The sequence below is a fragment of the Schistocerca piceifrons genome, chromosome 1, assembly GCF_021461385.2.
Source record: "Schistocerca piceifrons isolate TAMUIC-IGC-003096 chromosome 1, iqSchPice1.1, whole genome shotgun sequence".
NCBI classification, from domain to species: domain Eukaryota; kingdom Metazoa; phylum Arthropoda; class Insecta; order Orthoptera; family Acrididae; genus Schistocerca; species Schistocerca piceifrons.
In genome coordinates, this window is record NC_060138.1 from 962,259,418 (window position 1) to 962,277,098 (window position 17,681).

Genomic DNA, 17,681 nt, shown 5'->3' on the forward strand with positions numbered 1-17,681 from the left:
TTCATCTGTATGTGAGATTTCCACAATCTTGAACATCCCTAGGTCCACTGTTTCCAATGTGATAGTGAAGTGGAAACGTGAAGGGACATGTACAGCACAAAAGCATGCAGGCCGACCTCGTCTGTTGGCTGACATCTCAAGTTCTCATAGCACATTATTAAGAATACACTGAAATTTGTTTGTGCACTGTCAGTCCATTGTTACTTCCCATTCATTCCTTGTAACTAGTGTGTCTCTTGCTAAAAGGTTTGGAATTGCAAATCCATCCCTAAATTACTTCACCATTTTCATTACACTGATATAGGAATTAAAAGTTAAACAATATTTTAAAAGTATACATGAGCTGTGGTTCAGTTGCACCTAATTCATGAGCTGGTAGATATTTGCTGCTTGTCTGTTGTCCAAAATGGGGAGAGGGTTGGAGCAAGAGGATGACTTGCCCCTTAACATCTGGCATATAAAGTTTTTATTCATTACAGAATTCTTATACAAGCATAGAAGTGACTGGGTAACCAACAATTCTTTGAGATATTATAAGTTTTTTGTATTAACTATAAAATTTGGTATTTGTGGCCTGGTATGGTATGTCTTGAAATGGATCACTTCATTTATATAAAAAAAATGTAGTTTTAGAACCTTTAGAGAATGGTATCTTATGTACAGCAATGAACACAGATCTCTGACATTGCAATCTTACCACTAAACTCAACTGAAATCTTAATATTCAGTTTAATCATTGTAGATTTATTGGCTGATGTATTAGTCCTTTTGAGACATTTTGTCATTAAAAAAGAGATTTACCACTCTAATTACATCCAAATAATTACATTTTCTGTTTCAGCTTGCTAAATGATGAAGCTTTCCATGGGCTTGAATGGGTTGAATTTCTGAGTCTGGCTGACAATGCATTGCCTGAAATTCCACAATATGTGCTAAAACGTATGCCACATGTGAAAACTCTCGATATGGGCCGAAGCAAAATCAGTACTGTATTAGAAAATGATTTTAAGGTAAGTTAACTGCAATGATTTTCCATAATTAATTTTCATTGTTTCCAAGGTGCAATTTTAGGAAAAATTTAAAAGTACTTTGCAGATGAAATCAAGAAAACACTGTAGAACCGAAGATGAAATGAGATCAGCTGGACTGGTGGAAGTGTGTGAAATGATTGATAAGCTTACAGGAGTAAGGAGAAAGAAATAAAGCAACTAAATAGAGTTTAGGTTGCATACGGATACTATATATATTTTCAATGATTGTCCAATTAAAAATGAAAGCTATTGATTCTTTTTTGCTGTTTAAAAAATGTTAAGGGCTTTTGTATTTCTTCATTGTGCCATTTCATTTGAGTATCAAGAATTTGAGAAATCTGAAACATAAAAGTGTACACACACATACACACACACACACACACACACACACACACACACACACACACTCTCTCTCTCTCTCTTTCTCTCTCTCTCTCTCTCTCTCTCTCTCTCTCTCTCTGTCTCTCTCTCTCTCTCTCTACGCACTATGCAGCCCTTCCTTCATTCACTGAGTTGTGAGTTTGATCTTTGATCATGAAAGACAAACTTCAGGAAAATTGAGTTAGTCAAGATATCGAACAAAAGCAAATTATGAAGAAGAAAATACTGCAGTGTGCTTTATCAACAGTTCATTTTCATTAATTACATTCTGTTTGTGAATTGAAAGTTTATGATGGAATCTAATACTATTAACATAATAGATGCTGCTTCAAAAATCAGTTGCCCTGCCAGTTAATTGTGCAGGTTTTGCTTATCAGCTATGCTTATCAATTACATATTTTTGAATAACAGGTATCACCTTACTCTAAGCTTAGATGTTACTTACAGCAACAGCTGTTCCTTAACTTACTCATTCATTCATGAATTAAAATGAAGGAAAAGGTTTATGGATATGGATAGACTCAAAGTGTACATTAACAAAGTGGAACAGCTGTTAAAATCTGTGTTAATAATTAACTATTACTAAACACGATAAAGTATTGTAAATAATTTAGGATTAAAGGAGGTCACTCATGGAATAGCGGAAGCATTGAGTAATTGACAGGTGTGCACAAAAGATAAAGAGAAAGAAAACTTCCTAGCTTATAAATCCTTTGACAAGCCAGAGGACACACAAACACATGCACACGCACACACAAATCTGTGCCCCTATGTGGCGCCAGTTAGGCACATTGTGTTTCCAGCTGGCACAATATACAGACAATTGTATATTCTTGTAGATGTGTGTCTTTGTACCATAACTTGACAGACAATTTGTTTCGAAAGCTAGCAAGCTTCTGCTATTTGATGAGTGGTCTCCTTCGCTCCTAAATTATTTGCATTCTACCAGAACTTTCCTACTGTATAAATTATGGTAAAATTAAAAAGAAAGTTTCTTCTTTGAACAGCCCTGCTGCTCCTTTATTTGCATTAAGTATCATCTGCTTATCTCCTGTATAGCTTTATAATTACATGACCACACTGATATTTATCAGACCTGTTCAATCATAGAATCTAGATAATTAGATAACTTGTTCAAACATTGACTAATAAAAATATGTGTTTCATTTTATTTTAAAACTAGACTTCTCAGTTTTCTGTTAGACACTGGAATGTGAGTGTAATAATTTTGTAGTAGAAGGAAAACATTAGGCAAGATATTTAAATAGTCAATACTACAGCTGTGTGTAGAGTGAGTCATTAGCACAGATATGAGCAGAGGTGCAGGGTGACCTTATTTCTTTCATGTTGTAATTTTTAAAATTATTTTCTTATTTTAAATACTACAGCATTTTTGTATGATTGAATGCATGTGTTATTAATGTCGGGACACTTTCATCTCAGAGATACTGTATGTGTGTGTGTGTGTGTGTGTGTGTGTGTGTGTGTGTAAATAAGTAGCTTTACAATCATGCAGATGATTAGCAGGTTATAATATTCTTTACTAAAAAATTATGAATTATTTTTGCAAACTGACTTGTTCCTCTAACAAGACTTCACATTATGACCCATCCCACATGCAGGTACCAATCTAACTACATATTTATGTTATTTTTGTGTTCTTCAGAAAGTGTGTAAGACTAGTCAACGAATTTTTTGATGGAAACTCAAGAAGTTCTCCTCACTTAGTCAGTTACTTGCACATCCTGTTATGTTTTACTTGCTATGAAGTGGAGTGTTTATTTCATTTCATAAATTATCTGACTAGCTTGGCACTTAGTTTTGTAACTACTGATCTTTGTGTATGGAATTAGCTCTTTGTTTTCTGGAGAACACAGATTTTGGTTTCACTACACTCAGTCTTATAAAATTTGTCATTGTCACCAATGCCAATTTTAGTTTTAAGTCTTCATAGTACTCTCCAAGTTTGTCTTGGAAACAGAGGAAATTATGTGTGATGTAAGTCACAATGATGAACACAATACCTTTTGTCTTGGAGTTCAGCAATATTGAAATGACTACTGATAAAATACTGTTCGTCTTAATGATTAATAATTTGTTCATTTTCTACTCTTCATAGATATTGTTAGTTGACAGCACATGAAAGATTGATTGTGCCTTTCAATCTGCATTCACTATATTAAACCATTTTGCTTCTTACAGAATACTGCAGTAACATTGTTTTCTCAAGATTATACTCTTTGCATGACTAACTGGAGTGAAGTGAAATATAATATACTGGTACTAATTTTTTTTTTTTTGCAGAGTGTTCCAGAGCTTCAGCATCTATTTCTTCCAGGAAATATGATTTCAAAACTGGAAAAGAACTGCATACCTTACATTCTTCGCCATCTACATATCGGACGGAACAGAATTGAGAGCCTAAATGGAAGTCTCAGGTATGAAAAAATTTATGTTTTCACCTGATGATTCAAATACTGTATATTACTCACTTGTCATTTCCATTTCCCCTTGTAAAATATGCTATACTATTATCTCACGTGTAAACTGTCAGATTTCAAAAATTGAAAATCAGTATTTGTGTGTGAAATATATTACCTGTAAAAACGATTTTACTTAGAAACTGATTATCTATTTCATGTCACTGTGGCAGCTTCACAAATTATGCATAATTCTATCAAGAGATGAAGGGTAGAAAGTATTGATTACTGTTGGTGAGTTTAGCTCAAAAATGGTTCAAATGGCTCCAAGCACCATGGGACTTAACATCTGAGGTCATGAGTCCCCTATACTTAGAACTACTTAAATCCAACAAACCTAAGGACATCAAACGCATCCATGCCTGAGGCAGGATTCGAACCTGCGACCATAGCAGCAGCGCAGTTCTGGACTGAAGTGCCTAGAACTGCTCGGTCACAGCGGCCAGCGAATTTAGCTCCTTAGGAGGAAAGTGTTTCTAGAAAAAATTGTTCCAAAATATTTACTTTAGCCTTCGTACAAACATAGGTGAAATAATAATAAATTTTGAAGCTGGCCACTTCAAGAATTTCTTTTCCTGGTCTTATGATTTCATGTCTTAAAACTTTGAATATCTGTTGAAATGAGTGAAAGTAACTGGACCATCCTGTCAGCTATGTGTATTTTGTACAGATTTGAAAAGTCCTGTTAGTAACAAGCTCAGTCATTTCCATTGTACCCAGTTGATGTAGCATCATGTATAAGACACTGGACTCGTATGCAAGAGGAGCATGAGCTGCATCCCCTTTGGGCAATTCTGACAGTTTTTCTATTATTTCTCCAAATTGTTCGAAGCAAATTCCATGATGGTCCTTAAAGAAGAGCACTGTCATTTTTGATTCTTCATTTGATTCAAGGTTTAATTTTTATATTTTTGTTATGGTACCCATATTTCATAGATCCATAAATGTAGGCAAGTATGTTGAATACAAAGAACAGTGATTGCAGCAACAAGAGCAACATAGTATTTGTAGGCATCACATGGCACTTTACAATGAGTAATGAGTTTCATTCCCATTTACTGCCTAATAGCAAATGTAATACACACAGTTCTTGAGTGATACATAATTATCCATACAGATATTTAAAATAACAAAATGATAAACAGATTTTATCATTAAATGCCATACAACATCTGCTTTATATTCTTTAATTACATGTATATTACATGATATAAGGTATTATTTAGTTGTTAAGCTGATATTCAATTCCTGGTTATGTCAGAGATTTGTTTCATTTGAGGGACTGGATGTTTGTGTTGTCCACATCACTTCATCTCATCTTCATTGAGACGCAAGTCATCGAATTGGCATCAAACAGAATGACTCACACCAGACAGCCAAACAACACCAGAAGAAGTCTCCTGAGCAATAATGCCGTATGATCATTTCATTTAATTGTTGTCATTGTTGTGGTCTTCAGACCTAGACTGGTTTGATGCAGCTCTCCATAATACTCTAGGTGGCTTATGGGCGCTCAACTCCATAATACTCTATCCTGTGCAAGCTTCTTCATCTCTGAGTAACTATTGTAACCCACATCCTTCTGAATCTGCTTACTGTATTCATGTCTTGGCACAGGCACCAACTCTATGTTGCCTGAGTGGGCCCAAGCCCCCTCAAAAATTCGCTTTAAGAAAGTTACTAGTTATATTATGCTTTTTAAACTCATAAAATTATTTGGATTTTTTTATTTTCCTTGTTTGATGATAGTTACCTTTTAAAATACATCCAGTAATGAGGTAAAACAAATAATTATCAAGGTAGTAAGCAGGTTAACTGAAAACAAGTGATGTGAATCATGATACTGTTATGGTGCTGCGGGTACACGTAGAATTTGTCCCGGTGCTTGAACCTTTGGGTAAAGTCTGGTGCCGGCGGGCCAGTGTTGCAGCCACAGCAACATCAAAAGGACTGGAGCAGAAGTGCCTGGAACCTTTCACCTTGCATCGCCTTGGCGCTTTGAGACATTATGATGCTGATGCTATATAAAGCCCACCATTTTGTTGCAGTCATTCAGTGTGGATAGTTTCATTCAGTGGATGCTGCAGACGTGTTTAGTGTTCTGACTTTAGTGTCTAGTGGACTATTTTATATGACTATATTTTATTCGTTTACTTTAGTCTCTTAGTGCATTATGAATTAAGTTTGCAATGGATCAGTTTGTTACCAAAAAGGCACACTTCAAAGTTGATGATACTGCAAGCCAACCTCCAACAATTATTGTGTCGTCAATTGCTTTGTTGTCTTCAGCGAGAACCATTCACAGCTGAAACCTGGACAATCTGGTAAGGGAAGACCATGTCAGAAGTCTTGGTTGATCAAATATACAGGGTGAGGCAGTGAAACGGCACGATTTTGTAAAACCACCAAAGATTTATTTACAAGTAAAATCATAATAGTTGAACATGGATCTCAAGTACAAGAGTGGAAATTAAAGATTTAACTTAAAAACAATCATTTTTTAAATATGGTGTCAGTGAGGTGTCGTCCTTGGTTTTGCACACATTGTCTAAGCCTGAGATGAAATTGTCCCATCTGTAGCATCTGTACTGGAATGTTGTTAATTTCCTGTCGAATTCGCTCCTTCAGGTCTTCTTTTGTTCTTGGTGGATTTTCCTGGAAGACTTTGCACTTGAGGTAGCCCCAAAGAAAAAAGTCTGGTGCCGTCAGATCTGGTGAACGGGCAGGCCAGGGGAAATCGCCATTCCTGCTGATTAGACGTCGTGGAAATGCAAGTCTGAGCAATTCCATTGAGACATTAGCAGTATGGCTTGTTGCACCATCTTGCTGGAAGAGTGTTTCAGCATCTGGATCATGTCGATCAATTCCAGGCAGACCAAAAATGGTCAACATGTCAGCATAACGTCCAGAGTTTACCGTCACTGTGTTGCCATCTTCATCTTCAAAAAAATAGGGCCCCACGATTCCACGAGATGACATTGCACACCAGACTGTTACTTTTTCAGAATGGAGAGGTTTTTCATGAAGTTCGTGCGGGTTATCTGAGGACCAATATCTGAAGTTTTGCTTATTTACGTACCCACTAAGATGAAAGTGGGCTTCATCACTCATCCATAAGTTATGCACTCTTTCTTCATTTCGTTCAATAACGTTAAGCATTGACTGGCAAAAGCGTATACGGTTATTGTAGTCATTAGGTTTAAGGGCTTGCACTACCTGAATTTTGTATGGATGATAGTGAAGGTCACTCTTCAAAATCCGTCTTACTGATCGATTGCTGAGATCAAGTTCTGCGCTGTGCCATCTCGCGGATTTTCGCGGACTTCGTCCCAACGCTTCGCGCACACGATTAATGTTCTCGGGTGTCCGGATTGTTTTTGTGCTGCAGCCTCTTTTCTTTGTTGTGCTAGCAGTAGCTTCAAAGGTTTTAACCCAAAGGAGAATGGCTTTCCTTGATGGCACGGGAGCCCGTGGCGGCAGGTTGAATTCACGACGAAAGGCGCGTTGAGCACCAACCACACTATCCGCGTTTTTGTAATATGCCTTTACGGCATATGCACGTTGCGCACTCGACCAACGCTCCATGGCTACTGAAACTTCCACCACTCTAGACGCCCAAGGTCACTTCCCCCATTCTCGCAAGCCCCCTCCGCGCCCGACAACCACTATCGAAATCGTGCCGTTTCACTGCCTCACCCTGTACATAGCTAGAATATGAAGCATCTACTGAAAAAGTTTTTGCAAAACCTGCGAAGAGGCAGATGCTAAAAATCTATTACAATTTTCTTCAAAAAAAGAAGATTCATTTACATCCATATGGTTTTCTAACTGCAAAAAGGCTTTGGAAAAATCTGTATTCATGAAAATACGTTTACATATAAAGCAGGTTTTCTGAAACTAAATTCTATCATTAACTGAAGTGTGGCCTCCCAATTCAATGAACACTTAGATAGTGATATGAAGAAAGGCTGTTTAGCTCTTGAGACAGTTTTTACTACCGTGCAATTTCTATGCTGACAAGGACTAGCAATTAGAGGGCACATAGATGTAAACTCGAATTTTTTTTCAATTGTTGGAACTCTGAAAGAATGACATACCTGAGTTTAAGTGGACATCCCACAATATAATTGATCTACTAGGAAACTCTGTGTTGAGAAAGGTATTGGCTTCAGTCAAGAAGACTGAACATTTTTCTATCATGGTTGACAAAGAAAGTGATTCTTCGATTCATGAGCAAGTGTCATTTTGTATTCACACTTTCCATGATTCCTTTATCATCAATGAAGACTTTATTGGTTTATATGAGACCCCAAACACTGAATCACAAACTCTGTTTAGTATTTTAAAAGACAATTTTGCTCATCTTGATTTGTCAGTGGATAACTTAAGAGGACAGTGCTATGATGGTGCCTCAAATATGAGAGCTAAGTTCAAAGGACTAAAAAAGTTAGTTTTAGATATACAACCTAAAGCACGTTATGTGCCCCGCACTGCTAACTGTTTAAACTTAGCAATTGTAGACAGTCTTCTAGAGCTTTTTCAAAACATTTTCTGCACTGGACAAAACAGAGGCAGGTTACAAATGTGCAGGCTACCTTGAGTGAATGTTACAATTCAAGTATTATTTCTTTTTACATCTTTATTGCCATGCAATGAACCCATGTAGAGGATGTCAATGAAAAAATTCAATGCACTCATCTAAGTGTTGCTGATCTGGAAAAAATATATGAGGGCTTGATTTGTATATTGAATGGAAGGCGTAATAGTTTTGAACACTTTCGGGAATTGTGTTTAAAAGAAAAACCTTCACAAGTTGATGATTCTTCACTTCCTCAGAATTGAAGTATACCAAAGAAGTATGAAAACAATGAAGCCAGTTCACTGCACACTTTCAAAACCCCGAATGAATACTACATAGCTGTTTACATTGAAGTTCGTGAAATGGTGCAATATTGTATTACTGAGCAGTTTGCTTCAACTGGACTCACAGAGGTCAATGCAGTTGAACTGTTGTGACTCGCCGATCTTTCAAACTGCCGCCACGCAGTTACGCGTGTCCTCTATATGCGGCGCTGTCTGCCAGCCATACAGCAGCAGCGCCACCTAAGCACCCAGCCAGCCAGTGGCCGCTAGACTTTTTGACTGTTAAAGTGTACACACGTCTTACTCTATTTACTTGATCTGTGACTTTCATGTATTGCATCTTCCTTGAAATATATTTGTTCAACTTGAAGTTATTATGACGAGGTAGTGATTTTTCTTTTCCATCGTTGACCCACATGTTTCCATGGCTACTTTAGAGCAACTATTGCAGGATCTCATAGAACAGCAAACGCTTCTCACAACAAATGCGATTCGTGATTTTGTTGTGGCATCAAATGCGAGGCGTCTCTCGTCGTTGTCTCTACCTACTTTTCCTCCTTACGACAAGACGGTGGAAGACTGGTCTGATTACGAAAAACGTTTTCGACAGCACTTCTTGGCATTTCATGTCACAGATGAACAAACAGGTAAGTCTCTGTTCCTTTCATGGATTTCATCTCAAATGTATCAGTTGTCGCAATTGGCTCCTTTGAAAGATCCTGCATCTTTGTCCTTTGCTGAAATCTGCTCACTTCTGTCCGTCTATTTTCAAAAGCAAACGCATGTGGTAGCCTCTCATGTTGCCTTTTATCACTGTCAAAAACAACCGAATCAATCCTATCGCGCTTGGGCTGCTGAACTTCACGGCCTCAGTAGAAAGTGTCAATTTGTTACTGAAGTTCACAAAGAATCCTACGCCAATTCCATGGTACGGGATGCTATTATCCGATCGGCACCCGACAAAGAAGTTGGGCAACATGCCCTTCAGTTGGCAAATCTGACTCTAGATGAAGTCCTATCCATCGCTCAGTCTTTTGAAATTTCTAACACCTCTGGAGTGCAAATAGAGGCATGGGGCAACGTTGGGGAAATACAACCTCTTTGCAATGTTGACGAAGCGTGTGGCATGTCCCTGCCGGCTGACATGGCTGCAGTACACTCCCAAGCGCAGCCTCGGCCTAACTGTAAACAGACCTCTAAGAAACTGCAGCAAAACCCACGGCAACTTCCTTCATGTCCACAGTGTTTTACGAAACATTCAAGAGAAGATTGTCCACAACGTTGGGCCGTGTGTCACAAATGCAATAAAAAGGGTCATGTGTCATCTGTTTGCAAATCCGACCGCATACATGATGTTTATGAACACGACACTGATTCTGATTCTGTGTTGTCTGTTAATAGTACTTCTTCCCTTTCAGGGAAGTTATTCCTCACTGCCCAAATACTTGGTCGAGATGTTTGCATGCAGGTGGATACTGGTTCTGCTGCCACTACCATCAATTCTCAGACGTATCTTCAGTTGGGTTCTCCAATCCTGTCACCTGTCGCTAGGCAATTACAGACTTACAATAAACAGAAGATTTCTCCCTTGGAACAATTTGATGCTGAGGTATCTTACAAATCTGTTGTTTGCACTGTTCCCATATTTGTGGTCGACCATAGTAAAGCGGAGGAGAATCTTTTTGGTTTCGATGCCTTTCGCGTTTTTGGGTTCTCCATAGATGACTCTGTCAATATCATCTCTGATGCTATTCCTTATGCTCAATTGGATTCCTTGTCAACGACATTTTCATCTCTTTTTTCTCCTGGGTTAGGCAGTACAAACGACTTTGAAGCTCATATCATGCTCAAACCCACTGCTCGGCCTAAGTTTTTTCGGGCTCAGCCCATTGCTGTGGCCCTTTGTGATCAGGTCAAATGGGAGCTGGATCGTCTCACTGCTTCAGGGGTCTTGCTTCCTGTCACTTCCAGTGAGTGGTCCTCTCCGGTCGTTGTCGTTGCTAAGCCAAATGGTGATTTTCCTCTCTGTGGCGATTTCAAAGCCACTGCAAATGCTCAATGCCTTATTGACACTTACCCTATGCCTCGACCTGAAGAATTGTTCACTAAACTTGCTGGAGGCCAATATTTTTCTAAACTTGACCTGTCAGAAGCTTATCATCAACTTCCTCTCGACGCTGCTCCCCGGCAGTTTCTGGTCCTTAACACGCCTTTTGGCCTCTATCAATACCAACGATTGCCATTTGGGGTTGCCAGTGCCCCTGCTCTCTTTCAGCGATTCTTGGAACAATTATTGCTCACTGTCCCTGGGTGTATAAATTACCAGGACGACATTGTTGTCACTGGCTCCACCACTGATGAACATCTTCAAAATCTCTGCACACTTTTTCATGTCTTACAGACTGCCGGTCTTAAGTGTAATCTTCAAAAATCAAAATTTTTTTTGGCGTCTATCACGTACTTGGGGTTTCAACTCACTCGGGATGGTATTCGTCCGCTTCAGCAAACTGTCGCTGCGATCGATGCCCTTCCTCGCCCAACATCTATTAAGGAATTGCAGGCCTTCTTGGGGAAAATAGCATACTATCACAAGTTTTTACTGTCTGCTGCTTCGGTGGCTCAGCCATTGCATCGCCTGTTGCATAAAATTGTAACTTTTCACTGGTCCGCATCATGCAATGCGGTTTTCCAGAAATTGAAGACTATGCTGAAACAGGCCCCGTGCCTGGCTACTTATCGACCTGGTGAACATCTTGTTCTTGCCAAGGTTGTCTCTCAATATGGGGTCGGTGCAGTCCTCGCGCACCGTTTTTCTGACGGTTCTGAACAACCCATTGCTTATGCCTCCAAAACGCTCACGGATGCCCAACAAAAGTATTCTCAAATTGAAAAAGAAGCTTTGGCCATTATTTATGCTCTTCATAAGTTTGGTGTTTTTCTCTATGGTTCCAAATTTCATCTTGTTACAGATCACAAACCGCTTGTTTCCTTGTTTCATCCATGAACGTCACTTCCCGACAAGGCTGCACACCGCCTCCAGCGTTGGGCTCTTTACTTGTCTCGTTTCAATTATGAAATTCATTTCCAGCCGACGGCTCAACATGCGAATGCTGATGCACTGTCTCGCCTTCCCATGGGTCCTGATAATGGCATTCAATAGGGACGAGCTTTTGTGTTTCCACCTGGATGTTGACGAGCAGCGGGTTGTAGACAGGTTCCCCATCACCGGGGACCGACTGGCAGTTGCTACGGGTTCTGACCCTACCCTATCCCGGGTTTTACACTGTATTCAGAAGGGTTGGCCAGATTGTCCATCTGCTAAGACTTCTGATCCATTGCGGAACTACTACGCTTTGCATTACCGCCTCACGGCTAGGGATGGTGTTATCCTCCTTTCCACCAAAAATGCTTCGCTGCATATTGTGGTACCTGCGTTTTTGCGTGCTTCGGGCTTGCACCTCCTTCACCAAGGGCACTGGGGTGTCTCTCGCACAAAATCTCTGGCGTGCTGTCATGTGTACTGGCCCGGCATTGACTCTGAAATCACACACATGGTCGCTGCCTGCGGCCCTTGTGCGTCACAGGCCGCCGCCCCGAAGTCATCTTTGTCACCGTGATCTTTGCCTGAGAAGCCCTGGGAGCATATTCATGCTGACTTTGTGAGACCTTTTTAGGTACTTATTGGCTTCTTGTTATTGATGCCTACTCTAACTTTCCTTTCATTGTCCGTTGCACGTCGCCTACCACCACGGCAACCACCAATGCTCTAGCTCGCATTTTCTCTTTGGAAGGCCTTCCCTCTACTCTTGTTACTGATAATGGTCCGCAATTTGCCTCTTCCAATTTTGTGGATTTTTATGCCTGTCACGGTGTCATGCATGTTACGACCCCTCTGTTCCATCCACAGTCAAACGGTGAGGCTGAACGATTGGTCCACACATTTAAGGCTCAGATGAGGAAACTCCTGACTTCTTCTTCTGATGATGTGCTTCTCCAATTTCTGGCTTCTTACCGTTTCACCCCCATGGGCGACCACAGCCTGGCTGAGCTCTTACATGGCCGACAGCCCTGCGTGCTACTTCATCTTCTGCGGCCTTCCACCTCACGGCCGCGGGTGCCTTCGCTTGGCCGGTTCACCGCCGATGACCTTGTATGGGTACAGGGATATGGCAGGGGGCCAAAATGGAGTCCTGGCCACATCTTATGACACCATGGCCGACGCCTGTATGAAATCCAGATGGACATGGGTGTTGCAGTGCGTCATTCGGACCAGCTTCAGACTCGTGTGCCGGCAACGCCTGTTCCGGATGCCGCTACACCACCTTCGGCTCTACCTGATACTCACTAGGGAACCTCCCCATCGCACCCCCCTCAGATTTAGTTATAAGTTGGCTCAGTGGATAGGCCTTGATAAACTGAACACAGATCAATTGAGAAAACAGGAAGAAGTTGTGTGGAACTGTGAAAAAATAAGCAAAATATACAAACTGATTAGTCCATGGGCAACATAGGCCATATCGTGGAGACACAGAGCTCACGTGCGCCGTGGTCTCGTGGTAGCATGAGCAGCTGCAGAAAGAGAGGTCCTTGGTTCAAATCTTCCCAACGAGTGAAAATTTTACTTTCTTTATTTTTGCATAGTTATTATCTGTCCGTTCATTCATTGACGTCTCTGTTCACTGTAATAAATTTAGTGTCTGTGTTTTGCGACCGCATCCCAAAACCGTGCGATTAGTAGACGAAAGGACGTGCCTCTCCAATGGGAACCGAAAACATTTGATCGCAAAGTCATAGGTCAACCAATTCCTCCACAGGAAAACACATCTGATATATTCTATACGACACTGGTGACAGCATGTGCGTCACATGACAGGAATATGTTGTCGACCCACCTAACTTGTACACTTGGCGAATGGGTAAAAAGATTCTTCTACCTTGCCCGATTTAGGTTTTCTTGCGAATGTGATAATCACTCCCAAAAAAGTGATGAAAACATTAGAGTTTGTCACATAAACTGAAAATAAAAAATTAAACTTTTAACTCGATGAAAGATTTGAACCAAGGACCTTTCGTTCTGCAGCTGCTCACGTTACCACGAGACCACGGCACTCCTGCGTCCCCGGTGTCCTTGATGTTGCATATCTTCCCATAAACTACTCAGTTTGTATTTTTGGTTATTTTTTCATAGTTCCACACAACTTCTTCCTGTTTTCTCAATTGATCTGTGTTCAGTTTTTCAAGGCCTATCCACTGTGCCAACGTATAACTAAATCTGAGGGGGGTGCGATGGGGAGGTTCCCTTGTCAGGATACTGGAATCTCTCATTACTCACAACGCAGTCCTCTCACCATCATATTGGTGCCAGCACAAGAACTGACGCCACCAGGAGATGTGCCCATGCAGGAACCAGATGACCATCATCTGTTGGAGCAACTCTATTCACCTCCTTCTCCTACGGACGCGGACACATCGCCCATGTCTCCTGTTATAACAAGCGGACTTGTCGCAATGGGCAGATTGGTGCACAGGGCCCCAGCAGATTCGACCCCCACATCTCCTGTCATCTCGACCCGTTATCATCGAGGACACTTCCATCCATACGGGAAGCCTGCTCCTCAAGACTTTACGGCCAGTCCAACAACACCTATGGACATTAGCAATCTACAGGCCACCTCCATCAAGACCTGTGCAACAAATTCAAAGGGGGGGAAAGATGTTGTGACTCGCCGATCTTTCAAAGTGCCGACGCGCAGTTCCGCGTGTCCTCTACATGCGGCGCTGTCTGCCAGCCATACAGCAACAGCGCCACCTAAGTGGCCTGCCAGCCAGCAGCTGCTAGACTTGGACTCAGTTATGATTTAACTGTTAAAGTGTGCACACGTCTTACTCTGTTTACTTGATCTGTGACTTTCATGTATTGCGTCTTCCTTGAAATATATTTGTTCAACTTGAAGTTATTACATGAACAAGAGTGCTTGCTTTTAGTAGACAGAGATTAAACAAATTTGGAAAAATCAACTGATTTTCAAAAATGTCTTAGACATTGAGAGATTGTCCTTACATTTGAATATGTTAGCCGATATCGCTAATAAAAAACAACTTGTCTTAAAAAATATGTGTGATGTAAGAAAGTACTTTACACAAGAGCCTGCAGTTGGAGAAATGTTATGTGCAGTAGTGAAGTGCATTAAGCTTCTCCAAGTAGTTCCAATCACATAGCAACAGCAGAACGGTCATTTGGCACCCTTAGACGTCTGATGACGTATCTCCGATCAACAATGGGACAGAAGCGATTGAACAACTTGGCTGTTCTTCATGCCCACCAAGATGTTTTGGATGAATTGGATATCCGATCAGTCATCAACAACTTCAGTAACCCAGTCAGATGGTTGACATTTGCACCTTTCTAAAGACACTCTAGTCCTAATAATGGCATTTAGAGCAATATTAAAAATCCTTATAAAATAGAGAATTAAATACGTACATAATGTTAAATTTTCAGTTTTAAGTATTAATACTAGTTTAGTACTGTATTACTATATTAATATAGTATGTCATTAGTTATTTTCAAATACTTAAATATTTTTAGGGTGTAAGACCCAATCAAAACCTGCTATTTACATACTTTTTGACTGAAAGTAATAGGCATACTGTATTAACTTTATTAACTGTATTAAAGCATTAACTTTGAGATGTTGTTTTTATTTAATGAACCCTGAGCCTTATTCAAAGTAAGCTTAAATTAGCTATTTCACTTATTAATCAAAGTGCTATTACTGTGTGACAGCAATATTTTATGTTTTATTTTTTAATGATAGTTTAGGATTTATTTAAATATCATTTCAGTCTTTTCAGAGCTAGCTATATATTCATTGATCTTATGACTCTAAAACGCTTAAAAAAACTTTAAAACTCACTATTTTTCATCTAAAATTTAGAAAATTTCCTGGGGAAAGATCCCCAGTATGGGTCACCCAAATATTTTTTATAAGTCGGTGACCCTGTGTTTAGACAGGTTGTGCAACAAATTTTTCTCCTCCCCAGTTCTATTCAGTACCTCCTCTTTAGTTACAGGGCCTATCCATTGAATCTTCAGCATTCTTCTGTAGCACCACATTTCAAAAGCTTCTGTTCTCTTCTTGTTTAAATTGTTTATTGTTCATGTTTCACTTCCATACATGGCTACACTCCATACAAATACTTTTGGAAAAGACTTCCTGACACGTAAATCTATACTTGATGTTAACAAATTCCTCTTCTTCAGGAACACTTTTCTTGCCAGTGCAAGTCTACATTTTATATCCTCTCTATTTCAACCAGCATCGGTTACTTTGCTGCCAAAATAGCAAAACTCTTATACTACTTTAAGTGCCTCTTTTCCTAACCTAATTCCCTCAGTGTCACCTGATTTAATTCAAATAAGTTCCATTATCCTTTTTGCTTTTGTTGATGTCCATCTTATATCTTCCTTTCAAGACAGTGTCCATTTTGTTCAACTGCTCTTCCAATCCTTTACTGTCTCTGACAGAATTACGGTGTCATCGGCAAGCTTCACTATTTTTATTTCTTCTCTCTGGACTTTAAGTCCTACTCCATATTTTTCTTTTGTTTCCTCCAAAGATAGTCTACAACCCTGTCTCACTCCCTTCTCAACCACCGCTCTCTTGTTACTGCTGTCTGGATTCTGTCACAAATTGTAAGTAGCCTTTTGCACCTGTATTTTCCTCCTGCCATCATTAGAATATGAAAGAGAGTATTCCAGTCAATACTGTCAAAAGCTTTCTCAAGTCTACAAATGCTATAAACACAGGTTTGCCTTTCCTTGACCTATCTTCTATGAGAAGTCCTGAGGTCAGTATTGCCTACCATTTTTCTACATTTCTCCAGAATCCAAACTGATCTTTCTCAAGGTTGGCTTCTACCAGTTTTTCCATTCTTCGGTAAGAATTCATTTCATTATGAGTACCGTCAAACGGGATGATTTCGGATGGCTTTGTCATTATTTTGATTGTAACTTTTGTACATATTGTTAGATTAAATTGATTGTTATGGAAGTAGTAGGGTATATGTGTAATGAATAAAATATCCCAGAACCAGCAAATGTATGTGTAGGTATATTTATCTGAGACAGTTAAATAAAGTGTCTGAAGTCACCCCATGGATTGGGGTGATTTAGGACAAATATGTTTTTTAAATCTCTGTCCAAAGTTACAGTATATAGAGGGCAAATTTGGACAGTTACTGCCTTTTTTAAAAGTTCTACATGCTTTTTATTTGATTTTGGTGACATTTTACACATTTTAAGGTAGCCTGGATCACCTGACATGTTGGTTTCATCATAGTTGAGCATGTTGCTAGGTGGGAGATTTTCCAGCTTTGCCTTCTTATTGGAGAAAAACATCTTAACAGTCTCTTTGTTCACTTCTGCTTGAGCTTGTTTAATATTTTTGCTTAAGCGAACAGAAAGTTCTTCTGATGGTCGTTTGAGGAATAAATGCACCCATTCTTCTCCTGGCATTCTTCTCCTGGCAAATTATTATGAAATTTCTTCTCTTTTCGGCCAGATTAATCAAGGTAACCTTTAACTAAATATCTAATATCCAATTTAGTGAAGGGAAATCCCCAATGTGCAGCCCTCAAGATACCTTCCTTTGACATTTCTTCTTCTTCTTAATTTAGCACTGGCTGCCCTCCCATTTTTTTTAGATGCACTTCCTGTACTTTATTTTGTAGGGTTGATTTAGGTATACCATAAAAATCACATGCTTTTCTGTATGATAATTTACCACTCAGAATATCATGAACAGCTTTATCTAAAAGTTCTGGGTCATAATTACACTGTACCTCTCCCGCTCTTACGCGTTCTTGGATTGTCCAAAATCACCCCACACAGTACACAGTTTTACAAAAACTGTTGTTATTTTAT

The 17,681-nt window shown here is 39.7% G+C and overlaps 1 protein-coding gene across 1 annotated transcript in view; it reads left to right on the forward strand.

Moving 5' to 3' along the window:
* The window catches only part of LOC124725978 (leucine-rich repeat and death domain-containing protein 1), a 222,797-nt gene that overhangs the window by 147,787 nt on the left and 57,329 nt on the right, over window positions 1-17,681 (forward strand). The window contains exons 2-3 of the mRNA XM_047248464.1: window positions 842-1,010; window positions 3,717-3,850. Of these exons, the coding sequence (XP_047104420.1) occupies window positions 842-1,010; window positions 3,717-3,850 (303 nt within the window). The remainder of the gene's footprint in view (window positions 1-841; window positions 1,011-3,716; window positions 3,851-17,681) is intronic.